This window comes from Rhinatrema bivittatum, chromosome 6, assembly GCF_901001135.1.
Source record: "Rhinatrema bivittatum chromosome 6, aRhiBiv1.1, whole genome shotgun sequence".
Lineage (NCBI taxonomy): Eukaryota > Metazoa > Chordata > Amphibia > Gymnophiona > Rhinatrematidae > Rhinatrema > Rhinatrema bivittatum.
This window is the reverse complement of record NC_042620.1, coordinates 90,435,548-90,463,535: the sequence shown is the minus strand read 5'-3', so window position 1 is coordinate 90,463,535 and position 27,988 is coordinate 90,435,548. Positions and strand designations below refer to the sequence as shown.

The following is a 27,988-nucleotide window of genomic DNA, read 5'->3' as shown; positions in this document are numbered from 1 at the left end:
AACCAGATAACTGTTTATCCAGCTAGTACCAGTGGACTTTGCATCAAAACACTTAGTTTTGAAAATTGCCTCCTCAAAGATTTTGACTCACTTCCTGGTATTGAAGACCTCAGACCTGAGAACACAACTATTGTGTATCATAGCCTACTTAATGCATACTCTTTTGTGAGTTAATATGAATTAATATTTGTCTTGAGATCTTTAAATATTGCCTCGAACTTGAGCACAGTAATGTAGTGCAATAGAGAATTCAGGTGCGATCCAGTTAGTGACCTATTAGAACAAGGTTTTCGGTGACTGGTGCTAGCAAAATGTCATGGGACAGTTATAGTTATATGAAAACAACCAGAAGCAGCTATAAGGAGTCACATTTTCTTAAGCAAAATAGTTCTAACATATACTATAAACAAAATAATGTAGATATTGGCTTCTATTCTAAAGAGGGGATTCTGTTCATCACTAGTCCCTTTGGAGTAGAGAGGGTTCATAACTAATGCATGGTTTGCTGTTGATAATTTCAGGGAACTTCTCCCTTACCTTATTATTAGTCGTAGACAGTTCTTGTATATGTATTCATCTTCCTTTCCTTGTGTGTATACACTCACATATCTAGATACATCTTCATTGCATGAATTAACATTTGTTTTAAAGAGTGCATATACTGTGCTATTAAAGGCTACCTATCTATATATAAGAAATATGTACATCCCTTCCATGTCATCAGGACAACCACCTCCTACTTCTATAAATTCTGTTTATGTGGTTGGTATGAAAGATTGTATTACTGACATGTACATTCAGGATGCATGGCATCATTCTCCCTCCTATGGAGATGGCTCAGTGGAGTTACTCATTCATATCTGATTCACGACGATTATTTATTAGGTATATAGAGGAAGAATATAGTGTTGCTGTTTTAACAAAAAGGTTTTATTTTTCACATCTCATGAGTTTATGAAATCATGAGTGGCGTGGATCAAGTAAATAAAGAATGATTATTGATCCTTTGAAATAGTACTAGGACTAGGGGGCACCATGATACTTAATTGGTTGTATATGTAAAATATATTAAGAAAGTAATTTTTTTTTTCAGTCAATGAGCAATGAGTGGAATTCTGAGGTGTGGCCAAGGCCAGTAGCATAGCTGGTTTAAAAAAAAAACCGTTTGAGCAAGTTTTTGGTTCCATTAACAATTACTAGCCAAGTAGGCTTGGGGAACACAGTCTTAATGCTGGAAGCTAGAAATGAGCAACAGTGAATGTGCCTCCCCATTAGAATCTGTTGGTATTTCTTCCAGTGACTCAAATTGGCCATTGTTGGAGGCAAGATGCTGGGCTCGATGAAGCACTGGTCTGACCCAGTATGGCATTTCTTATGTTGTTTTTATTTGTTGACTACAAAAACTCATCAAAATGAACAATAACCATAAGCTATATGTCAGGCATCAGAAACCATGCACAAAACCATAAAGATTCTATTTTTGTTATGTATACATATCACTTTATTTGAAAAGATGTTATATTAAATTGGGATGTAACTTTTCTGACTTCTTTTGAACTTTTTTGACCTGTTCAGCTTTGTCTGCGTCAGAGTGCCTTTGCAATTTCATCAACCTCTATGAAAGCAGCCATGACTCTCGTCACAGGTGATTAGCTATAGATGGTCTGTTTCATCATTGCATTGCAAGTTCAGGACTACTTAAAGTTCTAAAAACAAAAATTCTGTAGTGTTTCCTGGGAGTTTATTATATGGAATTTCCAAAGCTTTGTAAATTGCTGTCAGTGTTTATATAGGGGGCAATTTTGAAATCGCCTGGGAGGCTTGCAGGTCCCTGGGTACAAACCTGCATATTAATTTTCACAGGGAACTTCCCTTTGAAAATTCAAGGCCAGCAGGGACTGTAGGTACACAAGTACCCGCAGACTTTGAGCCTGCTTTCCTGCAGGTGCAAAAAATGTGCAGGAAACTGAATTTTCAAAGGAGTTACGCACATAAGCATAGCATATATTGTAGCAATTTTCAAAATCCTATTTACGTGCATAAAACGCAGTTTTACACATGTAAATCCCTTTGAAAATTACTTTCTATTTGTGGGGATTTTAAAATGAAATCAGGATATGTACTCTCCCTTCTACACCCTCATCATGCCCCTTTTTAACACAGCCAAAACAACGCACATATTATTGGCCGTGTTAAGGGGGGAGCAATTTTCAAATGAGAGGATCTAGCTGCAACAATTATTGCAAATTGTTTTCATATTGCCTTCCATAGTGACACCATGTGACCATATCCATTAAGAATCAGTTTCCAGTCCTGTAGTGACAGTGCGTTGATATCTACACCAATGAAAGCTCAGGGTGGCAGGTAGTTAGATATTGGTTGGAAGTGTTACGTGGAGATGTAAAATCTGAGTTAAACAGTATTTCCCTTGGTATCTTCTTTAAGCTGTCCTGTTTATATACCTCTTTTAAAGGGAGACAAATGCAATTCTCTTAATAGTGAGGTTTCAGTTCATCTCTTTCCATTGTTTAAATTCAGCTGTTGCCGATAAGTGACTGAGCACGTGTTATTAAGCACTGTGAAGCTGCACTCCTGCCATTGATATGTACTCAATCAGTGATAAAAGTGACCTGTGTTTTTATGGCATATCCAACCCAGCCGAAAATAAGTTGGTGGTAGGATTCGCTCTGATTATTTGAGTGGTGATAATACCTGTTTGGTTATATTGATACAGACATAAAATAAGTCTGGCGATGTTACTTTCATTTGAGGAATTACGTTTGTTTTTTTTGTGGTGTCATTACTGCATTGTTCAGGTGGTTGAATACTGAGGACAATGTTTATAATTTGGGGCTGGAGCTGTCCAAATGTTGCTTCTCTTGTATTGTAACCAGAGATGGGCTTTGCCAAAACAGGTTAGATAACTAAAATTGCATCTGATTCAACTTCACAACATACATGTTTTAGTGTAATATAATTTCAAATGATCTAGATAATGTGCATCTCCAAAGATCAAAATTTATTTCAGAATTGACTCTTGCATGGAGGGGCCCGGTACAGCCTACAAGAACATTGTGCTTCCAAGAAGGAGCTGATGAGTACCTGCAAAGAGTGGCACCTGCAGCCCAAAAACAACATTGGCAATGACTTGTGCTTAGGGATGTCAGCAGGCTCCAGGTTTTCAGGACAGGTTAAACCAGTCTGGACTTGTAGTTCTGATTTCCCTATTGCATTCTCTTAAAATAAGTAAGACTACAAGTCCATACATGCAGTGGGCTAAAACCAGGTCTGGATCAACCAGCCCTGAAAATCTGGAGCACCCTACTGGTGCTTCCTGGAAGACAACTGGGTAACCTGCATGGAGCAGCAGTTGGAGCTCAAAAGGAGCATTGGCAATGCCTTCTTGTGCTTCCTGGAAGGCATTTGGATAAGCTGGGCAGAGTAGCAAGTACAATCCTAAACAGCAGTGGCCTCCAGGAAAGCTGGTGCACTTGTATGGAGGGACCATGGATAAACCGTGGAAGGGTGTCTACTAGCAGAGATAGTGGCTATAAAAGATGTTGGGAGGATATGGAGTGGTAAGAAAAGAGTGGGGGGTCCATCAAAAGATGGGAGGAGCAGGAATTGCTGTTGGGTTGCATATAGGAACTTGTATGCACATCTACCCAAGTACACAAAAATCAAATGGATGGGCTCTGGATGGGCCACTTTGGTCGTTCTCTGCCATCGTTCACTGTGTAACTATGGCACTAACTGTAGCGGCATCATCCTTACCACTTTCATGCTTAATATGTCTGCCAGCTAATCTGTGTCTTTTTGGAACAGATTTAAAGGTTAGCTTATTGAGTGACTCTTTTTGCCATTATTTGTTTTATGATTACTCATTTTGGAAGGTTTTCAGAAAACTCTTGCTCAGATGTCCCTGCTTTAGAAACACTGGCAGAATAACTAGCTAGGTATTAACAGACCTGCCTCTTTGCGTAAAACATAGTTTTCAGACTCTCTCTTTCTCGTTGGCAATACCCCAGCGCTTGTTACCACGTATCCCATTTTTTGAAAATGATAAGCTTCAAAATAAGAAGAAAATGGTGTGGGTTTTTTTTTTTGTATTTTGTTAGATGAGCAGAAACTGACAGCTCTTGGTGTGCATGCCAACCTTCTTTTAAATATTAACCTGCTTCTTCAATTATCAGGAATTGTCTAAATATTTAGACAAGAGAACATACACCATTAACAAATGAACTGACAGCCATACAGATGGAACAATTTTGCATGGAAACTTTAAAGGCATATATGTTGCTTTCTTTTCAGAGAAAGGCCATGGGCCCGATTCACCCATTTTACAGCTGGAAAGGAGGCTGAAGTGAAAAGCTGTTTGGGCAGGCCAGTGAATAAAAATACTATTTTACTTGTATTTTTTTATTTTGATATTCCACTTATTTCAATATATGTAACTCTAAGCGGGTTTTCAAAGAAAGAAACAATATACAATTAAAACACATAAAATATTGCTGTTCCGAGCTGGCATGCAGTCTGTGTGGGAGGCCAAACAGGGATGAATAGGGCAAAATAAGCATTTAATGAAACATTTTGTGTCCGCCCTGCTCTGAGTCACAGACTACATAAGGCTGCCTCGTTTCTCTATGCATGAGTCTCGTTATCCCTTACCCGACATGCAAAGTTCCTGTGGAGAGGTTGGTCCCCTATAGAGAGAGGCAGAGAAACAACAAGCAGGCTCGGGCCGAGATGTCGGCATGCTCTAACGGTAAGAAATCAAAAACAGCTGCCCGCACTTCACTCTCTCCAGTGCCACATTTACGTGGGTAAAATCCCAGCAGCGTGAGGCCAATAAATCCCTAAAGCACCAAAGTCGGCCACCAAATATTTCACCTCAATTTTAGGAGCTGAACTGTTAGAGGAAATGAACAAAAGACAAAACATGTAGGAGGAAATGTGAGAAAACAACATTGTTATGCAGTTTGCCACCACACGGGACTAATAATCATCTCGTCAGAAGACAGCAATAAGGAATCTAGGGCAATCAGAAGGACTAATATGCAGTAGGTAATTTCTCAATTTCTGTGTCAAGGTCAGTACCACACTTGTGTTTCATGAGACAGTTATCACATTTCAGCACATACCTATATACTGACTGTATAAGAGGAGTTGATGCCTTGCTTTTTTTTTTTTTTTTGGTGAAGTACTATGCAAATGGATGTTGCACACCAAAGCCCCACTTTCAGGGAGCCTGAGCAGGCTACGGAGATCTTCACCTCTCAAGAATGGCTTTTGTCTGCAGTAACCAGGACCACAGTCAACCTTCTGGCTCTCCTGGAGGAATGGTGAGGCTCCAAGGACTATCAACAAGAGACCTGGTAAATCAAGAACAAAGAGAGAGAGTGCCCTGCAAGCCTAACTTACATCCCAATAACGTGAAAGTCTTGGTGGATGGTCTTACGCAGATATGCAAAAACATTCATACTATTGTTAATATCATCGGAGTGTCATCAAGGAAGATGGAGGAATTGAAACACACGTGAGAAATAAGAGCATAGATGGTCCTTAAGCTCTGCAACGGGACAGCATAACATGCAACACATGCCCCTGGAGGAGATGATTGCTAAAGATGACTGCATCCAGCAGCTGGAAGGAGCTGTGCAATCACAGCTTGGTAAGACCAAAACCTGAGTATACTTCTACAATCATACTTGTAATGTATTTCCAATACCAGATACCTAAAGGCAAATGGGAATTGTTCATATAAACGCCTCTCTCCAAATAGGGTCAAACGTTTCCCAAAGGATTGTTTATGGTGCCTTCTTGCTCTCCAGGAATGCACTTATGAGACCGCCTCTCCCCAAAACAGTAGAGGATCAATCTCATTCTTCACTACCCCCTCATTCCCATTGGACTATTCACTGTCTCCAGGAAGAAAAGCAACAGCTAAAAGAAGTCTGTTTTTACAGATCAGTCCAGTTGAGCAATTTGGAGGTTCAGTCAGAAACAGCATTGAAGAAGGAGTTGTGCCATAGAAGCCCATGGTTGAGGAAAACACAAATCAATAGAATGTTAAATGGGTGTGGTCTGTATAAAAAAGTGCCTTTTTTTCTAAATCTCTCTGATGACCATGCTGATGAGTAGGACACTGCTGCTCCTGAGCCAGAGGAAGCCACAGAAAGCATTAGTGTGGTACATGATGGGATTCCTCCTAATTTCTGATTCCTCACCAACGGGCTGATACAGTAAAAGTCGTGGGAGAGCCGGCGAGCGCCCGCTCTCCCGACGCATGCGCAGGCCAGTGTCCTGGGCGCGAGATTCAGTATCGGCCTGTATGCAAATTAGGGCCCGCGGTAAAAGGAGGAGCTAGGGACACTAGCGCGTCCCTAGCGCCTCCTTTTTGACAGAAGCGGCGGCTGTCAGCGGGTTTGACAGACGACGCTCAATTTTACCGGCGTCGGTTCTCGAATACGCTGACAGCCACGGGTTCGGAAAATGGATGCTGGCAAAATTGAGCATCCGTCTTCCAACCCGCGAGTCGCGGGCAGATTTTTAATTTTTAATTTTTTTTTATTTTTTGGGGCCTCCGACTTAATATCGCTATGATTTTAAATTGGAGGGTGTACAGAAAAGCAGTTTTTTCTGCTTTTCTGTACACTTTCCCGGCGCCTGCCAAAATTAACGCCTGCCTTTGGCAGGCATTAATTTCTGAAAGTAAAATGTGTGGCTTCGCTGCACATTTTACTTTCTGTATCACGCGGGAATGACCAATACGCCCATCAACATGCATTTCCATGTTGCGGGCGCTATTAGTTCGGGGGGGGGGGGGGGTTGGCCTCGCGTTTTCTACGCACTATTACCCCTTACTGGATAAGGGGTAAAAATAGCGTGTCGAAAACGCGCGGCCAAACGGGGGCTAACAGTGCACTCAGCCTGAGCGCACTTTACTGCATCGGCCCGTTGGTAGGTAACTCTGATTTTCTGTGCAAGACATGTCCTATGCACAGCATTCACCTTCCTTCGCTTCTCAGATAATGGATGGGGAGGTTACAGATATGGGTCCAAGGGAGAACCCAGTTCCAACATAGTCACCAGATGAAGAGGCAGAAGTAGAGACCCCAGATTTCTCTCTTTGTCTAGATCTCTACCCTCTCCTGTTTTACCTGAATCAGTGTAATGAAGCTGGCTGCTAGGTGGCTCCCTGCCAGCAGGGGCCCTAAATGGCTACTTGGACCTGCTCTAGCCTCTACCTTGAAGGCTGAATGATGCAGCAAGGCCATCCCTATAAAACCCTGTTGGGTTCTATAGCAACTACTCAAGAGAATCAGTAGACTCAATGGGGCCGATGTAATAAGGTGCGCTGAAGCTGCTGCGGGAGTCTACGCGCATTTGTATGCGCGTTTTCCTGCACAAAGCCCTATACGAGGATGTAATAAGGGTTTTGTGCACAGGAAAAAAGCACGTACAAATGCGCTCACAGAACTGCATTTTCTCCTGTGCAAATGCATGCTAATAGCACTCATAGGAAGCAATTAGCTAATCATAGGCAATGCAGGGAGCCACATTAGTGTGGGTTTTTTAATGCGGGTTTTTTACCACCATGGTCAGGGCACGAGTTAAGTGTCAGTGCCGACTCGGAGGGCCTATGTTGGCATCTGAGCGTCCTGAAATCCACCTAGCTGAACGCCTATCTCGGCGTCTGAGTGGCCAGCTTAGCTAGGTGCTTTTCTGGGCATTGGAACGGCCAGCTTAAGGTGCTTCCCTAGGCACTTTTCTGGGTTCCCAATCGTATAGATTCGCGACTAAGTAAGCGCCTAGCTCAGCGCCTGTGCGGCAACAGTAGCTAGGCGCCCAGAAAGGCTAGGCGCTTTACTTGGTCACGAATGTATGCTGTCAGGCTCCCAGAAAGGCGTCTAGCTCTAGCAACCATTGCCGCTCGGGTGCTGAGCTAGGCCCTTACTTGGTCGCACCCAAGCGGCAATGGTAGCTAGATGCCTTTCTAGGCGCTTGACGGCATACATTCGCAACCAATTAAGCGCCTAGCTCAGCACCTGAGCAGCAAGATTAGCTAGGTTCCTTTCTGGGTGCCTGATCGTGCAGACATGTGAGCAACTAAGCACCTAGTTGAGCGCCCAAACAGCAAGGTACGCTAGGCGCCTTTCTGAGTGCCCGATCATGCAGGTTTTTCTGCCACAAACAGAATGGCACGAGCGGCCTGACAAGCCCTGGCTGAACGCCTGTCTTGGCTTCAGAGTGGCCAGCTTAGCAAAGTGCTTTTCATGACGGCTGAGGTAAGCCCTTCCCTGGGCGGGCAGATACACGGCCAGAAGAGCGGCAAGATTGTTATGAATTAGCATCCATGAAAATATTTGCCATGTTTTCTGCTGCACAGTTATTGGAAATATTAAAAATGGTAGCCCAGGGCCTGGAAGTCCTGCAGTGGAATCCAGCCCTGCTGACGATGATCAGGTGGATCCGGCTTCCACCCCGCACAGAGCAGTGGACAGCAGCAGGTGCTGCTTTTCCCAATCCAGAGTCAATAGTGGCCTGGTCTGCTCGCACAGCGACGCCTGAGGTGAAGCTTGATCTATAGAAATTGTTTGACAGTGTGGCTCCTTGTCTGCAAAAATCTGAAATGCTAAGAACAGTGCCATAATTAACCATTGTTATAAGGTGAATTGTTTAACTAGCATTGTGGAGTTCTCCAAAAGGAGACGATGTCATGAGCGAGTTAAATTGTAAGGGTGGGCTGTGCCAATAGGGGGTGCTGGGAGAAAGAAAGCAAGGCTTGCTGGGAAAAGCTGGTAGAGCCAGGTTGTGCTTTAAATACCGCTCTTAGCAGTAAACGTTCCTGTTTTACTAACCGCCTCCAGTACCTTCGATGAGTGAATGACAGGTGCCAATTATAACAGTAGATAATTGGGAAAACCTGATACCGTATCTGGCTGATATTGGCCTCCTGGAAGCCAGAACAGCCAAGGGATGAATTGACCCCCATGTGCAGTTTTTTTTAAATTAAATAGGTCAAATGCCTTTCACTGTGAAATGCCGACATGCCTAATACAAAAAGTAGCTGTATGTGTTAAATACAGAAAACTGGTGGGAAAGGCAGATGACAAGTCAGAAGTTATTGCATTTCAAATAACAGGAGCATTGAAATGGCAACAAATTATTGTGTCTGGCGTGTGAGCAAAAAGAAAATAATGAAGAGACCAGTATGGTTCATCAAAGAAGTGGGTTAAGAATTTCAAATTTACCTGACTGCAAAGAGGCAAAGCTGGGGGCATTCTCAGGGCATAGGATTAAAATGTTTTCAGCAATAGCAGTACTATAGTTCCATATATATATATATTATTCATTCTGTCTCGGGCTACCCTTGTTCTAAAGGCAGAATTATTGAAAGCAAAAAGAATCAATTCGGTGCAGGGCCTCTAAGCCCACCGACAGATCCTGCCATGGCCCTGCCCCTTCCTCCAGTAGGGCCTCTTATTAGCTGGAAAGCTCATGCAAAGGGTGGGCCGCGGCAGGGCCTGTCAGTACACTAGGGCCCTGAAGCTCTGTGCTGACTTTGTGTGCTTGTTTAAATACTGTTACAAACCATGAGGAAAGGCTCCCAAAGTCGTGGTGCCTAGGAGCACCAGAAGGCCTTAATCCACTACTGGCGTTAGAAGAAAAATGGTGAATTGGGTGAGATGTTTATTAAGCAATAGGACTCAGAGCTGGAGTCAATGGGTTTCACTCTGGTGAAGGGAAAATAAGCAGTGGGGTGCTATTAGGGTCAGAGCTGGGCTCAGTTTTATCCATTGTCTTTATAAGTGACATTAAGGAATGATTAGAAGGGGAAAGTGTGCCTGTTTATAGAAACAAAGAATATGACAGCTGATAAGGACCCTAAGGCCCATCTATAGGTTGAAGGCTGAAGTGTCAGTGAAAAGGACCAGTCAGGAACAGCCGTGCCGGGGGTGGGCAGGGAGCTCTGGCCAGGTTGTTCTAGACGCACAGCCACTTCTCCTGGGCACCCGATGCAGAGTGCTAGGGATGCACAAATTACCCATTGTGTGTCCCTTTTAGCACGTCACCTCATTTGCCTATTGCATCGAGCGCCCAGGACAGGTGGATATGCGCGTATTCAAAAAACGTGCGCCCAGTTTGGATGCACGTGTTTTACGAGTTGATATTGCATCGGCCTGCTAGTCTTCCTAGTTTATTTCCTGGTGCGTGCCAGAGACCTCAGTGAATGAACTCTGGCTTTCCGTTCACTTCTTCATAACTAGGGATGTTTTCTTGAATTTTTAATTTTTTGGACTCCATTACTTCTCCTTGAAGGCCATTCCATGCATCCACTAAACTTTCAGATGCATGAATGTTGCTCCTGACTTCCTCCTTTTGAAGCCTCATATCATGTTGTTTTGTTCTAGAGCTTTGCACTGAAAAAAATTTGCCTTTTGTGCAGTATTCGTATCTTTGAGATATTTGAATCTCTCTGCCACCTCTGGCTCTCCTTTCCTGTACGGTACATATTATGCAGTTTTTCAAAGAACAGCTGAGCAGCTAAAATATTGTAACTATTTTTAAGCTTAATTTTCAACCACAGCTTAGCACGGCTGTGGCTGAAAAATAATCCCCAAATTATCTTTAGCCGGCTGACCACTGAGCAGCCAAGATTCACCTACTGTATGCTTTATGTTAGGTGGGTAAATCCTTTCCTCAAAATTCCCCCCTCCTTCCCACTCAGCCTTCCCCTCGATCCCTCTCTCACCTGATCGCCACAGAAAAATGACCTCGAGTCCTCCTCCCTCTTGTCCCATCGCTGCAGCAAGATGACACCCTGCCCTCCAATAATTCTCCACCGACTCCCGTTCTCTTGCATCACAGCAGCAATCCCAGTCTACTGATGGTTTGGTTTTTTTTTTTGGGGGGGGGGGGGTGTTCACAGAAGATCGGAAGAGGGTTTCATTATTCACAGGGCTTTGTCTTATGCATGTGGCTAGTTGAGTTGACTTTTCCTGCATGCGGTGAGGGCCCCGTTGGCCTGCTAGGTATTTCATGGCAGCGTAGAGCAGAGGAGTGTACCATCAATCTTAATAATGTCTCTCCTTCCTGCAGCCCAGAACTTTCATGTCATTTCCTAATAACTACCAGGTTGTAAGTCCTGGAACAGGATGATGGTATGAGGAAATGGAAAGGCTGGCACACTTAGTGTCTGGTAATTGAAAATGCTAGAGATACAGTTACCATTCAGCGCCAGGGCATCAGGTGTAAGTGAGTCAGTCTTGGTTCTCTCTCTTTGCTTTCCTTCTTTATAGAGGGAAAGAGGAAAAAATGAGGTGAAACTAGAAGTGATTTAGTCTCTCCCTTCTGACCTGAAGACAACTGATAATCTGAGTCAGTACAGTAGTGCACTGGATGTGATACTTGAATCTGTTTCTTTGGAAATATTTTCAAAATTCCAACTTTTGTCCTTTTTCACTTTCAGCTCAACTGGAAACTGCCCGAACTGGGGCCACAGGTCTATGACCCTTCATTTCTGACTATCAGGGCTTTTCCCCAGTTTCATTTCTTCCCCTTCCTCCTGCCACTGGTAGCCTTAGGGTTTTTTGGTGTCCAGGGAGTCATTTGAGGCCCACTAGCAGCTTAATTTTGATGACCTAATAAGCAAGTTCAATTTCTCTTTGTCCTAGCCATGGAACTGAGGGGGGATATGATAGAGGTCTTTAAGATCATGAGAGGTCTTGAACGAGTAGATGTGACTCGATTATTTTCACTTTCGAATAATAGAAGGACTAGGGGACACTCCATGAAGTTAGCAAGTAGCACATTTAAGACTAATCGGAGAAAATTCTTTTTCAATCAGCGCACAATAAAGCTCTGGAATTTGTTGCCAGAGGATGTGGTTAGTGCAGTTAATGTAGCTGGGTTCAAAAAAGGTTTGGATAAGTTCTTGGAGGAGAAGTCCATTAATCAAGTTTACTTAGGGAATAGCCACTGCTATTAATTGCATCAGTAGCATGGGATCTTCTTAGTGTTTGGGTACTTGCCAGATTCTTGTGGCCTGGTTTGGCCTCTGTTGGAAACAGGATGCTGGGCTTGATGGACCCTTGGTCTAACCCAGCATGGCAATTTTTTATGTTCTTATGTTCTTATGTAATAAAAAACTTCTGATGCAAACTAGTGGAAAGGCCCATCGAAAATGATGGGAGGATAACGGCATCTATGTGGGCACACCTACTCCCCTGTCGGTGGACTCAGAAGTCTCATGTCCTCGCAGACAGAATGAGCACACCTCTCGCAGCCTGTAGAGCACCGTGCACCCTTCCCACGCTTTCCCTTACCAGACGCAGAGTGCGTGTACCACTTGCTGCAAATGTAACACCGTGCGCCCTTTCCCTGGCAGACACACACACACACACACACACACACACACACACACACACACACACATGTTCATATTGTGTCCCTTCCAGACAGGTAATAAGTGCACTTCTCCTAGCTGGCGAAACATCACATGCAATTTGATCGGCAGAGAGGACGGACAGTGTATCCGATCTGTGGTTTACGTACGTGCGTGCGTGGCTCCTCACTGTGGAAAACATGCAGACTGCCCAAATCATTTTAATTGGATCTCCTCCTTAGTTCACATTCCTGCGTGACAGTTGTCATTGGGATTTTGAGAGGAAGGCTTGGGGAACTGAATTCAAGCACCGTATCTCCTCAGATATTGCTTTTTTCCTAGTGCGATACATACAGTGACTTAGCAAATTATGCATATAGAGATAGTCAGCATTGCAAAACTGGGGGGTGTGGGGGGATATCCCGGACGGTCACCTTTAAGGTCACCACTGCTCCTGCCTTAGCTAGCCTTTTCAGCAGCTGTCCCCTGGCTGAGTGGCATGGAAATGGCCTCTCGCTGTCTGAGAGGCATAGGGGCGGATTTTAAATGCCCTGCGCTCGCCGGCGCACCTATTTTGCATAGGCTGCCGGCGCACGCAGAGCCCCAGGACGCGCGTAAGTCCCGGGGCTTTGTAAAAGGGGTGGGGAGGAGGCGTGTCGGGGGCGTTCCCGAAATGATGCGGCGTTTCGCGGGCGTGACTAGGCGTTTCGGGGGCAGGCCCAGGGGCGTGGTCGAGGCCTCCGGACCAGCCCCTGGGTCGGGTGATGGAGCGCCAGCAGCCCGCTGGCACGTGCAGATTTACGTCTGCTTTTAGCAGGCGTAAATCTGCCAACAAAGGTAAGGGGGGGTTTAGATAGGGCCGGGGGGGTGGGTTAGGTAGGGGAAGGGAGGGGAAGGTGGGGGGAGGGCGAAGGAAAGTTCCCTCCGAGGCCGCTCCGAAATCGGAGCGGCCTCGGAGGGAACAGGCAGCGCGCGCTGGGCTTGGCGCGCGCAGGTTGCACAAATGTGCACCCCCTTGCGCGCGCCGACCCCGGATTTTATAAGATACGCGCGGCTATGCGCGTATCTTATAAAATCCAGCGTACTTTTGTTCGCGCCTGGTGCGCGAACAAAAGTACGCGATCGCGCAAATTTTTAAAATCTACCCCATAGGATTTAGAGCCGTCAGTAGGTGCTGCTGTTTTGCAGCGGCAACGACTTTCTCCCTCCAGGCGCAGTGAATGCTGCCACAGCCTTTCTTGGCTCCAGGAACAAGGGCCAGGTCTGGTTATTGAACCTGGATCTTGCCACTGAGCATTATTTCTTATTGGATATGCCTAAGTAACTTGGCAGAAATTCCTAGAAATGGGAGCAGTAGATGGAGTTATGATTATGTCCAAAGGGATCTGAAGTAAGAGTGCATAGTTTTCTTATAAAAAAAAAAAAAAAAAAGATTTACCTCATTATTATAATTCTATTAAAATATAATTCTACTAGATTATAATTCTACTAAATGGAGCTCTCTAGGTTTATTTTCAGCTTATGTTCTTAACGTTTGCATAATATTCACCACAAGATCCGCTAAGACATTGATCGGCTTTGCAGAAGTCCACACATTACAAGATGTGCCACATCTCTGGTACCTACTGTTCACATCTGACTGCACCATTCATTCAGCGCCTTGAGTCACCGAAAAGCTGCTTGGCCTTCTGGAGGGTGAATAAAGGGAAAAATTCAGACAGAAACTGTTGGAAAAGCTGTATTTGGGAGATAATTGGCAAAAAAAGAAAATATTTGGCACAGCCTGAGAAAAGATACTTGGAGCACACAGGAGGAAGAGTTGCCATAGATGCTCCATTTATGCTGTTCACTCTGCCTACTGCTGTGCCCACAAAGACTTATTCTCCCAAAGACATATGTACATTTTATTCACCTCCAGCAGTCCTTAGACAGAAATAGAATTTTTGCTGCTCTAAACTAGCGTAACTCCTACAGGAAAACAGCCGTACCTACAGAGGGGAGGGGGAGGGGAGTTTAATGCTTGTAATCTGCATTCCCATTTTTAGGCATTCTTTCTGTAAGAAAAAAAAATCTTACGTCCTGGTCATTTCCATCTCTTTTTTCTGGCTGTTATCCCCTCACACGTCAGGCTATGATCCGTGGGAGTCGCAGTGGCGTCAAAGACAGCTTAGGAAGCTGGGGGGGGGGGTTTGGCGTGGCTGCTCAGACACAGGCCTCTGCACAATTTGAGCAAGCAGGGGCTAGAAGACGCTGTGGCAAAGGAAAGGCAGTGCTGGTAGCCAGAGCCCTAGAACCAGCAGTCGGCCGCTCATGTCATGTGGCCTGGGAGAGGCAGGACAGGAGAGAGCAGGAGGCCCGTGCCAGCTAAGAAAAGTAGGCCCCTGTGTAAGGTTCTGATGTGATACTTTGGGCCGGATTTTAAAAGGGTTACGCGCATAAGTTATGCGCGTAACCCTTTTAAAAGGCCCCTGTGCGCGCCGAGCTATTTTGCATAGGCAAAATAGGCTCGGCGCGCACAGCCACATAGGGTGGGTGGCGCGAATTTCGGGGCGGGAGGCGTGTCGGGGGCGTGATGCCGGCCCGGGGGCATGGTCGAGGGCTCCGGACCAGCCCCGGGTCGGGTGATGGCGCGCCAGCAGCCCGCTGCCGACAATGGTAGGGGGGGAGTTTAGATAGGGCCGGGGGGGGGTGGGGGGTGGGTTAGGTAGGGGAAGGAGGAAGGTGAGGGAGGGAGGCGGAAGGAAAGTTCCCTCCGAGGCCACTCCGATTTCGGAGCGGCCTCGGAGGAGAACAGGCAGCTCGCGCCGACCCCGTACTTTTGTTCGCGTGTGGTGCGCGAACAAAAGTACGTGTGCGCGCTGTTTTTGAAAATGTACCCCTTAACAAGATAAATCCTTTTCTAAATTTCCCAAATAATTTTTATTTATTTAAGAAGGCTTTACGAGCATTTTTGTTAGCAAATTCTTCAATTACAATTGAAATTTTTATCTATACATGTTAGAAATAGATATATTTAGCTTTTTTTTTAAATTTTGCCCAACAAAAGTAGGCCCCTTGAACATTGTAGGCCCTAGCCAAATGGCCATGCTGGCACCCCCTCTCTCCTGGAGTGGGGAGAGGTCCCTGTAGAGGGCGCTGTGGCAGGGAAAAGCGACTAACAGCTGCCGGAGCCATGGAGCCCTGGGTCAGCTACACAGAAGTGAACAACTTTGAAGGTGTGACTGGGAGTCAGGAGAGCGAGATGGTACTGCCAGCCTTTCCACCCAGGATGAAAGAATGCTGGTTTCACCTATACATCCCCCAGATGTGTAGCCCTTCCAACTTTTTTGCAATCACTAACACTAGGTGCCCCATGCCAGTACTTTCTTATTTTAGACAAAACAGAAGTTTCAATTTCTGACGCTTTTCAGGAGTTATTTTTGATGTCTTGCATCTTTGAGTGTCCATCATCTCATCTGTCCATTTAGGGGGCTATTTTCAAAATACCTGCATTGGGACAATCTGTTGCTACTGTTTAGCTGCAGGTGTAGCACTGGTTTCCAAAGCAAAACTAGCCCTGTATTTTCACCTTGAAAATTTTCACAAGTATGTGTGGTCACTTGAACTTGCTTTTTGTGTGGGTAGAATTTTGCTTAAAAGTATGTGTGAAGTTTAAAAATGCAATTTACATGCTCACTTGTTCTCTCCCAACGTAGATAAGCCCTGGGAATGTCTCCTTTCTATGTAGCTAAAAGTATATGTGTTGTCAAACAAGGCACATATTTTTTGCCACATTCAGGGCGGGTCATTTCCAGACAACTGATTTCAGGAGTAAAATGCTTTTTTACTGCAGAAATTGCTTTGAAACTTACTCTCTTGATGCTTTCATCCTGTCAGGATAGCATCACATCTTAGTCAAAGCAGTACATCAAGGAAAGCATCCTGCTTATTATGTGAACCAGAAACCTGACATACAACCAAAAACACTTACAAAAGATAGAACGAATAAACTCTCACGTAAGGTTTAAATGTGGCACATTCAACTGCTGTATGTCCCTATGCCTTCTTACAACTCTAGACTACAAGTATCACCTCAGCTTGCATACCTACAGTATCATCCACATCTGAAGAAAGCTCTTGAGACAAAACGTGCCATTTAAGAAATAGCTGGAAAACTGCATGGAAGCTGTCCAGACATGAGACTCACTAGCATAACAGGTGCAGGTTTTCTCTGCAGCCTTGAGTTCTCAATGGCAATGTACAAGCAATTGCGAAGAATGCAAGACAGAATAATCTCAGGAGGATGAGAAATCTCATCGGAAAAACAGAAAAAGGGAGAAATAAAGAGTGGAGACCTTGGGCATACAGTGATTAAAGGTGGGGAGGAGGAGGAGGAGGTTCAAGGTGAAGTGCTTGGCTTACAGATGAGGAGTCTTGTCTCTCTTCCCAGCCACCCTTATTAATCCTTTGCTTGACTACCTGGCTTTTGGAGCTGGCTAGCCAGAAGCAGGTGACCTAGCGGGCAGGGGAGGAGAGGAGGCAAAGTAAAATGTTTTGACCACTGGTTGGCGCAATCTTAACAAAGAGTTGGAAAGGTAGATTCCTGAGTATTTGCAACCTTTCTTCCCGACCTTGCTTCTCAGAAGACTGAACTAGGAGGTGGATAGCATGACTCCATTGATGCCCGCTGGCACTCTGCAAGAAGACAGCCTTTTGCTGTTCCATGCTTGGCACATGTTGCTGTCACATTTCCCACATATTTGTGAAATATTTACAACACATTTTCCTCAGGGTTATCAAATGCACTTAACACATGTATAATCCCAACTCATTTTTTACATGGGATGAGCACAGAAGTTCTTGCCCTTTCCCCCTGTATAAGCTGGTTACATACCCTGTATATACTCCCTTTTCCCCCTATTTAGCTTTTAGTCCCTTTACACTGTAGTTTCTATTTCACATGTGCAAGTTACTAGTTCATTGTAAAGCCTGTTGCTGTATTCTGTTCTCTGTTAACCGATGAGATGTTCACAACGACTGTCGGTATATAAAATTTCTAAATAAATAAATAAAATAAATTAGAGGGAGAATAATCTCCAGAGCTATCCAATGGGTGTATTAATTCCTGTGGATAGCAAAATTGAACACTGCATGCTGGATGGAAGTTCCCTAAAGATTTTCCCTTTACTTAGAGGTAGGTAGAAGAGAAATATGCACATCAGAATATATAGTTGTTCTGATCCTCTTTGTTCAAGATCAGGTTTTTGCAATAAAGATATTACTTGTGTTAAAAAGTCCTTCCCTCCCCCACTCCACAACATTTTCTCCACACACTTTCAACTCAGTAACTTCCAAGATCATACTATCCTTTGTCCACCACTAGAACAGTTGAGATACTCTCTTCCCATGTATATTAATACTGGACACTATGAGACATGGCTTCCCACATGCATTGCACTTACAAATCCTGAACTGGACAGACCAAGGACCTTGTTAAGGTCAGTCCTAAGACATGCATGACAGCATCTGAAATCCTTAGACATGCAGATCCAGGATTGAATGGCTCTTCTCTCCTGTAGTGTACTGGAGCAGAATTCCTCTGCTCCCCATATAAGGAAGCTCAAATCAGAATTTCAGTTTTCCCTTTGGGGTCTCTGTATATCCTCTACTAGCAGAAACCAGAAGATCCCAGTCATTACAGGCCAGTTTCAAATCTGCCTTTTATTTCTAAGGTCATTGAAAAGGTAGTTTCTTTGCGGTTAGTAAATATGGGAAAAGCAAACATCCTCCATCTTCAACTGTCGGATTTTAGAAAAGGATATAGTACAGAGACCATTTCTTACCATGATAAATGAGATCAGATTGAAAGCCGATGTCAGAGAAGATGTCTTAATTGTACCTCTCAATATGCAGAGACAGCTCAAGGCAATCCACTCTCTGAGGCAAGGAATGAGATGGTGCTCAATCCCCCCCCCCCCAAAGTTAAAGCATATCAAGAGCGCTGAAGAGGGGCTCTTGAAGTCTGGCCCTTTCTCTCTCTCTCTCTCTCACACACATACACACACACACACACACACACACACACATACATGGCCTCATCCTCTCTTTTTCGGTCGCAGCTATGCAAGGATGAGGTCCATCGTGGGGTCATCTTCCTCCTGGCAGAGAGTAGGAACCCTGCCAGCACATCATTGGTGTTGCAGGATCTTTCCATCACTGGTGGAGAGTTGGAATCCCTCCAGCAAGTCATCCCACAGCACTTGCTGCTGCAGAGTCTTTCCATTGCTGGCGGGAAGTAGGAAGTGTGGGAAGCACTTCATTGGTGCCGCAGGGTCTTTCTATTGCTGACAGAGAGTGGGCATCCTGCCAGTACTTCATTGGCACCGCAGGGTCGTTCCATTGTCGTAGGGAGTGAGAATCCTGCCAGCACTTCATCAGTGCCACAGAGTCTTTCCATTGTTGGCAGAGAGTGGGAACCCTGCCAGCACTTCATTGGCGCCACGGGTATTTCCTTTGCTGGTGGGAGTGGGAACCCCACCAGCATGTCATCCAGTGGCGTCCATGACTGCAACCTCAGGATATTTTCATTGCTGGCGGGGAGTGGGAACCCTGCCAGCATGTCATCCTGCGGCGCCATGGTCTTCCTGCCAGTAGGGTGTGAAAACCCGGCTGGTATTAGCATTCAAAATATAAAGTGAGGCAGCCACTGCTGGGGGTATTTTGGGGGACACTTGCTGCTGCTCCCAAAATGTTGCCACCTAAAGTGGCCCCCTCATCCTTCCTCATTATAGAACCACCCCCTCTCGATATGAGTGCAGCTTTTGATACAACTAGGCATGAGTGAGCCAGCATTGAAATGATTTAGTTCCTTTCTGGCAGAATTCACATATAGGGTAAAATGGGGATCAAGATTTTCCACCTCGAGACATTATATTGTGGTGTCCCAAAGGTCTCAGTATCTTTCCATTTCTCGTTATTGTGTATCTTTCTCCATTGATGATGCTGATTTAGAGTATTGAAATCAGCTGCTATACATTTGTGGATAATATGCAATTGATGGCCTTTTTAGGAATAGATCAGACTGAGGGGGTTCACATTGTTAAATAACTGCTTAGTGGCTATTCATTCTTGGCTGAAACTCAGTCCATCTAAGTCAGAAGTCCTGTAGGTTAGTAGATCCAAAAACGCCTTATGGAAAGCACCTATTATTGGGGGAATGAAAGTTTTGCCAAGAGGAATAGTTTATTTATAAAATTTATAGCCCGCAAATCTGCAGATCTCAGCAGGATACAATAAACATACACAGTATTAAAAGAAACATAACTCAATACAAAATTGAGATGTAACATTTAAATAGACAGGATAAAAACATACATACAAGATACGGTGGCTTATTCTCATCCTCATGTATCTCAGTAGCCAAACATGGAAGTGGCTAAAAGGATAAATTAGACTGTAAAAGCAAAAGAAAACAGATGCAATTTCAGAAGTTTTCTGAAGCACAATAGGTCATTTTCTCCCTTAAGAACATCTGGGAGTTCGTTCCATAGTTGATAGCCTGCAACACTAAACATATGGTCACGGCTAATCGGATCTTTTTAAAATTAGGGACAACCAGCAGATCTTTTGATGTGTATTGTAAAGAACAGGTGGGGGCAGTAGATGACAGGTTTGGGAAAACCACGAGGTGCAAGGTCTTTAATAGATTTAAATACTAATATCAAGATTTTAAATCTAATGCACCAGCATATGGGCAACCAGTGACGCTCTGCTAGAACCGGAGAGATAAGCGCATGTGAAGGAATCCCAGAGATCAAATGGACTGCGGAGTTCTGGATGACCTGTAAGGCCTGCAAATAGACTGAGGTAATCCTAGGTAGAGGGAATTGCAGGTTTAAAGATGATAGAATTAAAGCCTGTGTGACAAGAAAGAAGTCAGAGGTGTTTAAGAATAATTTAATAGTGCGGAGCATTTGGAATTTAAAGAAACAGCTATGTACGAGTGACTGTATTTGTGGGTGCAGAAAGAGAGTAGGATCTAGGAAGACAACTAAATCTCGAGCTTTGGATTTGATTTGAATGTTAATGTTTTTAAGGGACCAGTGGGTGGAGATGGAATCAATTTCAGTTCATGAAAGAAAAGTATCTTAGTTTTTACTAAGATTTAGTACAAGGCAGTTACATGATAACCAATCAGTGATCTGTGAAAAACAAAGCAAATGTTTGTTGAATGCAGCAGAAAATATAGAAGTGATAAGGAAAAAATGGTGTCATTGGCATACAGTTTGAAGGAGACATCAAACTGGGAGAGAATATAGCAAAGAGGGAGCTGGTAAATATTGAAAGCAAGGAGCCTTGAGGGACCCTTCTACAGTGGAGGAGGATGAGTTGCCTATAAACCCTCGGTAAGACTGGTCTGTTAGAAAAGATGGAAGCCAGTAAAGGACTATAGAAACAAGGCCTAGTAATTCTCTCTCATACAGGCCGATACAGTACAGTGCGCTCCGGCGGAGCACACTGTTAGTCCGCGTTTGGCCGCGCATTTTCAACGCGCTATTTTTACCCCTTATACAGTAAGGGGTAATACCGTGTCGAAAACGCGCAGCCAACGCCCCCCGAAACTAATAGCACCCACAACATGCAAATGCATGTTGATGGGCCTATTAGTTATTCCCACGGGATTCAGAAAGTAAAATGTGCAGCCAAGCCGCACATTTTACTTTCAGAAATGAACGCCTGCCAAAGGCTGGCGTTAATTTCGGCCAGCACCGGGGAAGTGTACAGAGAAGCTGAAAAATCTGCTTTTCTGTACACTCTCTGACTTAAAGTCGGAGGCCCCAAAAGTAAAAAAAAATAAAAAAAATTTTAAAAAATTAAAAATTGGCCTGTGGGTCGGAAGACGGATGCTCAATTATGCTGGCATCCGTTTTCCGAACCCGTGGCTGTCAGCGGATTCGAGAACCGACGCCGGTAAAATTGAACGTCGGCTGTCAAACCCGCTGACAGCCGCCGCTCCTGTCAAAAAGGAGGCGCTAGGGACGCGCTAGTGTCCCTAGCACCTCTTTTTACCGCGGGCCCTCATTTGCATGCGGGCCGATACTAAATCACGTGCACAGGAGAGTAGCCTGTGCGCGCGTTGGGAGAGCGCACGCTCGCCGGCTCTCCCGCACTTTTTTCTGTATCGGCCCGATAGTGCATGTTGTGATAAGTAGGCTATTACCATAAAACACACTCCTCTTCCTGTCACATGTGATACTTTGATGAATCTAGCCCTTAGCTTGTTAGGCTTCTTTATTATTCGTCATAACTCAGATAGTTTAATGGGCAGAGTGGAATGAGGTGTGCCAGGTAGACCTCAGAATTCATAGGAAAATGAGGCAAAGTTAGCCAGCTCTATGGAGGGAGGGGTAGCATAAGAGGCTAGCAGCTCCAGTGGAGACCGGAGATTTGAGGCCACGGACTGTTACCATACAGTTAATTAAGTGGTGGTCTGACCAAGGGACAGGGGTAGATGAGACTGATGATGAATGGCAAGCAGCCCATTCGCTGCATGCAATTTCTTATGTTCTAGAGAGAAATTCACTGCTGGTAGATAGAGGGAAGCCATCTATGTGGAGATTGAAGTCTCCTAGTACTATAGTGTTTTTCATATCAACTTTCGCAGCAAGCAGATGGTCAAACAAAGATGAAGAATTAGCAGTTAAATAACCAGGGGGACTATAGATCAGACGTAACCTCCAACTTTGTGATGAAGTTAAAGCATCACTAAGGGTGCCATAGTTACAGTGGGGCCGGGAGTTAAATTGAGGGAAGTTCTAACTACAACCAGGAGGCTGCCTAGTTATTTATTTAGGAGTTAAATTGAGGGAAGTTCTAACTACAACCAGGAGGCTGCCTAGTTATTTATTTAGGAGTTAAATTGGATGTCAAACTGTCACTGCAGTTCGCGTTTTTATGATTTAAGGTTTTTCCATCAGATTCATTTTTATTTGGATAGAAAAGTCCTTGAAATGTTCACTTACACTTTAATTTTAAGCTGAATAGATTATTGCAATGCCCTCTATCGGGGCTGCTGTAAGATATTAATCAGATGGCTACAGTTAGCACAAACAAGACTGCAAAACTGCTATTTGAGGATAAGAAATGGGACCATGTGACTCCACTATTAATGAAGTATATTGATTGTCCATACTTTTTAGAGTTATGTTTAAGATTTTAACTTTGGTGTTCAGGGTTATTCTTAATGCATGTTCTGCATTTTTCACAACAGGACGTGCTTGTTGTTCTGGTTCTAAATATTAATAGGCTTGAAACAACAAGGAAAACTACATTTAGCTAAACTGCTCCTGTTTCTTTAGGTCTGCGGTTAAGAGAAGAATTAGGAAACATTTTGAAAGTCATTAAAGGCTTGGTTATTTCACCAAACTTTGGATGGTATCTAGATAGCATTTTTAGTGTATTGCTTTTTTATTTATTGAGTTACATTTTACATTGTAGATGTAATATGTATCAGATCAGTGTTTCTCAACCGTTTCAAGCCCCAGGGTACACCTATTAAAAAAAAAAAAATAGTGTGGCATACCAGCCTCCATGGAGCAGGCAGTGTGGACGTGGAGAGGATTTGTATGGCCAAAAGAAGAGCTAAGGAAGCGCTGAAAGCCCCACCAGTTCCTTTCAAATTTTCAAACAAAGTGAGAGAGGGGGGGGGGGGGGTGGAGACATACGCGAACCTTTCACAATGGATGAGCTTCCTATATACAAATGCAGAAGTGAGTGCTGCGGACAGCCTGCTCTGGCTGCTGCATATGGTTGCCAGAGCTCCTCCACTGCATTTTCTGCCAACACACAGAGTAAGACAGATTCAGTGCTCAGTGCACTTTCTCCCCCATTTTACTCAGCCTGAGGATAAGGCAGAGGCTCTGAAGGACTCAAAGGAGGGGGAAGAAGAAGAGGTGCAGGATGTAGTGTGTATGCACTGCACAAAGTAGGGCCCAGCTACCCGTGCCCTGCATAATGCCCATTGATTACCATATTCTGAGGCTCATGCTGTAGCTAGGGAGAAGAGGCATTATGAATATACATGTTTTCAGAAAGAAACTCCTACACGTTTAAGAGCTACCACTGGTGTCGCTTGTTGCTGCAACCTGCTAGGAGCAGACTCCAAGTGCCAGCTTGGATCTGCTCATCAGGCAGTGGTGACTTTTCCGTGGCCCACCTGATCAGGTCTGAGAGCACACCAGTGTGTCTTGGCATGCTGGTTGGGAAACACTGTGCTAAGGTTCTAGACAAAAAAAATGGACTCAGGAACCAAATCTTCTGTGAACATTTTAATACCATTTATAGAACCATCCACAAACCCTCACCCACAATCTGTTCAATTTTGTTAACTCAACCCCCTAAATCTCCTTCTTGTGCCTCTCATGACAAGCAAATGTACACCACCTGATTCTGATTCCCATGACTCACAATGCCTGGAAGGAATCACATTACAGGCTTCCACTTGGTTCACAATTGCTGGGAAAGAATCCATGAAAAAATTGCAAAAGAAGACAATCTTGTTGATTCCATGTGAAAAGAATCAGGAGAGAATTCAAGGAGATTCTGAGGGAACATGTTTGTCTTCTATAAATTTATGTTTTTATTTTTGTTATTTTGCTAAGTAGCAAGAAAAAATTAAACCAGATTATGCTCTAGCTGTTGTGGTTCCCGGCCACGCTTACCCGCGGCCAGGCCCCCCTACCTTCCTCATGCTGCCGGCACAGGGACCCGATCAGGGCAGCCAGCAGCGCACGGGCCATGGCACAACGGCCTCTGGACATCGTGGAGCAGCGTCGGGGAAGACACGGCAAACCCCGCCTCTTAAAGGGGCAGCAGGCGAAAACCAGGCCGGCCCCGGAAGATGACATCATCAGCCAGGGAGATTTAAACCTCTCCTTGAAGACAGGAAGACGCCTTTGCAACAAGGTTCCAGTGGTTACTTGCTTGTTTGCTTCTGGATTCCCTGTCTTCTGGCTTGACTCGGATTGGATTTGGATTTTGCTGCTCGCCGCCTGCCTAGGACCTTTGCCTGGATATTGGACTTTGCTGTTTGCCGCCTGCCATTGACCCCTCACCTGGAACTCGGACTTTGTTGCTTGTCGCCTGCCTCGGACCCCTCGCCTGGAACTCGGACTTTGTTGCTTGCCGCCTGCCTCTGACCCCTCTCCTGGAACTCGGACTTTGTTGCTTGCCGCCTGCCTCTGACCCCTCGCCTGGAACTCGGACTTTGTTGCTTGCCGCCTGCCTCGGACCTCTTGCCTGGAACTCGGACTTTTGTTGCTTGCCGCCTGCCTCGGACACCTTGCCTGAAACTTTTCATCGCTGTGCTGCAGTACATTTCCACCTTCCGGAGAAGAGCACACCTTGGCACTGCTGGTGGGTATCATCCCTGGTCCCAGACCAAGCATCCACTATCCTAACACTAGCTTATGCTCAAGGCTGACAGTCTTCAGGAACTTCTCTTGGCCCACTTCTTCTCCTTGGGTAGACTAAGGATATACAGGAAGAGAAGACTATGATCCAGGTCAAGAGGGAATCGTTCTCTCACCAGAAGCCTGTAAACACTCCTCTTTCTCCTGGGAGGGGGGCAGTATTAGGGAGCTGTTTTTCCTTGGACCCTCATCTCTAACTCCTTCTTTACTTTACCTGGGGAAGGTGACCAGAAGATAAAAGCTATCAGGTGACAGAAGATGTGTATCAGGTTGAGGATAATGCAGGTCAAGAAAAATCCATTTATCCCTGATTTCTTTAGTGACTTCACACTCCTCTGGAGTAACTCTGTCTGATTTGTAGATCCACATAATATAGAAAATAATACAAATTAGATATAATTTAGCTTTTCTGGACATATATGATAATAGATAATAGTCTATTAAGTATCATGTGCCTCATTACAGTTACAATATTATCTTTAATCTAGCTTCATCACTATCATCTCAATATATTGCCTCCTGTCTGGAATATTTACTTACTGCACTCCTCCAGGATGACCTATTGCTCTCTGAAGAGTGATGAGGATCATGTGAGGGAGTGCTGACTGCAGAACCTTCATCTGCTGGTGGTAAATTGGACTTGTTGGAAAAGTGCTTAAAAATCTTAAAAATAAAATTTTTAAAGGGTTAAACTATTACTGGCTGTATTTATTATGTCAATTTTAAGGCTAGTATTTGTTTGCAAGTGTTAAGAATTGTGTGTGTTTAGAAACAGGACTTTGGGTTAATTTTGTGATCTAGTATCAATTAGTACTTGTTTGCCAGTATTAAGAATTGTGCGAGTTTAGAGATAATAAACCTTGGGTTAATTTTGTGAGCTCATATATGTTACTGTTTGTTTGCCACTTAAGAATTGTGGGAGTTTAAAGATAATAGACTTTGAGCTAATTTTGTGAGCATGTATAAGTTAGTATTTGTTTGTAAGTTTTAGAATTGTGAGTTTGCAAAGATCCCTTATTTGATCTGAAAAGGTATGAGTACTGGTTTCTGGGCAACTAGTCACTAGTTTGATTCCCACCTACCCCAGGCACTTTTTCTTTTAAATAGATAACACCCTCCCCATTTAGACAGAAAATCTTCAAAATAGGAGTCAATAAGCGATTTTGAATAACATACAATTAACTATGATTTTAGTGGTTGACTAATTTTAGTCTTGTTGCCAGTCATTCACAAAATAGCATAAGTCACTTAATTATCAATTTAAGAACTTTAGGCCTGATTTTCAAAAGCATTTGTAAAACTGGGTTTTCCATTGGTAAATGCACTTTACCCATGAAAGTGGGCTTTTGAAAATTGCTACAATATATGCCATTGAATTATCAATAGATTTTACCCTGATTAAGTGCACTTGCGGGTAAATGGCTTTTAAAAATTGCTTTGATAGTATATTGCATATACAAGCATAACTTCTTTGAAAATTCAACTGTTAAATTTTAAAACGTCAAATAATTTAATTGAACACCAGGCTGCTTTAATTGAAAGATATACCTATATCATAATCAGCATGTAAAACTTTGGCAACTTAATAAAATTAAGATGCAGACAGAAGTCCAGCAACAAGTTAGGGGTTATCCAGTCTTTTGCACCAAATGCCACATATATGATTATTATCTGTTGGTGTGTGCATCCGGTGCAAAAAGCTCCTGGCTCTCAGAGAACGAGTCCAGTGCCTGGAGGCCAGAGTTGTAGATCTGGAGGAGCTGAGACAAATAGAGAGGTATATAGAGTAGGGAAGTGCATTCGTTTCATTTGTTTCAACAGTACGCATATCTTGTGAACTTTATAGTACACAGGTAAAAATGGATAGTATCCATGCATTTTAATAACCAGTTATGCGCACCAAAATTGCTTGATTGGAGTTGGGACCACTCTACTTTGCCCTCTATATTAGGGATGAGCATTCATTTCATCTGTTCGGAGGTACGCGTGTGTCTTGTGTACTTTATAGTGCTTAGGTAAAAGCAGATAATATGCAGTACACAGGTAAAAACGGATAGTATGCATGTATTTTTAATAACCGGTTATGCACATATTATCTGTTTTTACCTGTGCACTATAAAGTACGCAAGATACACACGTACCTCCAAATGGATGAAACGAATGTTCATCCCTAATATAGAGCAGACATTCAAGGGCAAAGTAGAGTGGGTGATTCAGTCAATAAAGTGTAGACAGTTGGGTGGCTGGTGGGTGTGAGGATTTATTGGTAACTTGTCTGCCTGGTGCAAAGGGAGCAGACCTCATGCAACACCTATCTAAAATTATAGAGAGTTCTGGGGAGGAGCTGACTGTCATGGTACATGTGAGTACCACTGACATTGAAAGGTGCAGGAGGCAGGTTTTGAGTCTAAATTTAAGCTCTTAGATAGGAAATTGAAATCCAGAACCTCCAGGGTTGCATTTTTAGAAATTCTTGCTGTTCCACACACAGGACCCCAAGGCAGCCTGAGCTCCAGAGGCTCAATGCATGGATGAGACGATGGGGTAAGGAAGAAGGTTTTAGATTTGTTAGGAACTGGGGAACATTCAAGGGAAGAAGGGGAGCCTATTCTGATGGGCTAGACTCCACCTTAACTAGAGTGGAACCAGGCTCTAGCGCTAACCTTTAAAAAGGAGATAGAACAGCTTTTAAACTAGATGATAGGAGAAAGTCAGCAGTCACTCAGAAGCTAATAATTCGGATTGATGTATCTTTGCAGGATACTAATAAAATGGGAAAGTTAGGGCATCCCAACAGATAGATTGCAATAAATGTTAAAGCAGCCCATGTGCCTTTAAGTAAAGAGCAAACAGAGCAGAAAGGTTCCAAATTACCCCTGTCAACTGATAAGCAGGTTGTTAATACAAATAAAAAACACTCTTTGAAATGTCTGTATACAAATGCTAGAAGTCTAAAAAATAAGATGAAAGAGTTAGAATGTATAGCACTGAATGAAGAGGTAGATATAATTGGCATCTGAGAGACCTGGTGGAAGGAGGATAATCAATGAGACACTGTAATACCAGGGTACAAGTTTTATCGCAATGATAGGATGGATCAATTTGGAAGGATGGCGCTATATGTTAAAGATGGCATAGAATCAAACAGGAT

General features: G+C 43.9%; 1 protein-coding gene across 4 annotated transcripts in view; it reads left to right on the top strand.

Moving 5' to 3' along the window:
- RBMS1 (RNA binding motif single stranded interacting protein 1) overlaps window positions 1–27,988 on the top strand; it is a 417,298-nt gene that overhangs the window by 102,181 nt on the left and 287,129 nt on the right. The window contains exon 1 of one of the 4 annotated variants that reach the window (XM_029605594.1): window positions 5,612–5,671. The exons of the other annotated variants lie outside the window; for them this stretch is intronic. Within the exon in view, the coding sequence (XP_029461454.1) occupies window positions 5,627–5,671 (45 nt within the window). The 5' untranslated portion in view covers window positions 5,612–5,626. Of the gene's footprint in view, window positions 1–5,611; window positions 5,672–27,988 lie in introns of those variants that run through there. 4 annotated transcript variants of the gene reach the window in all.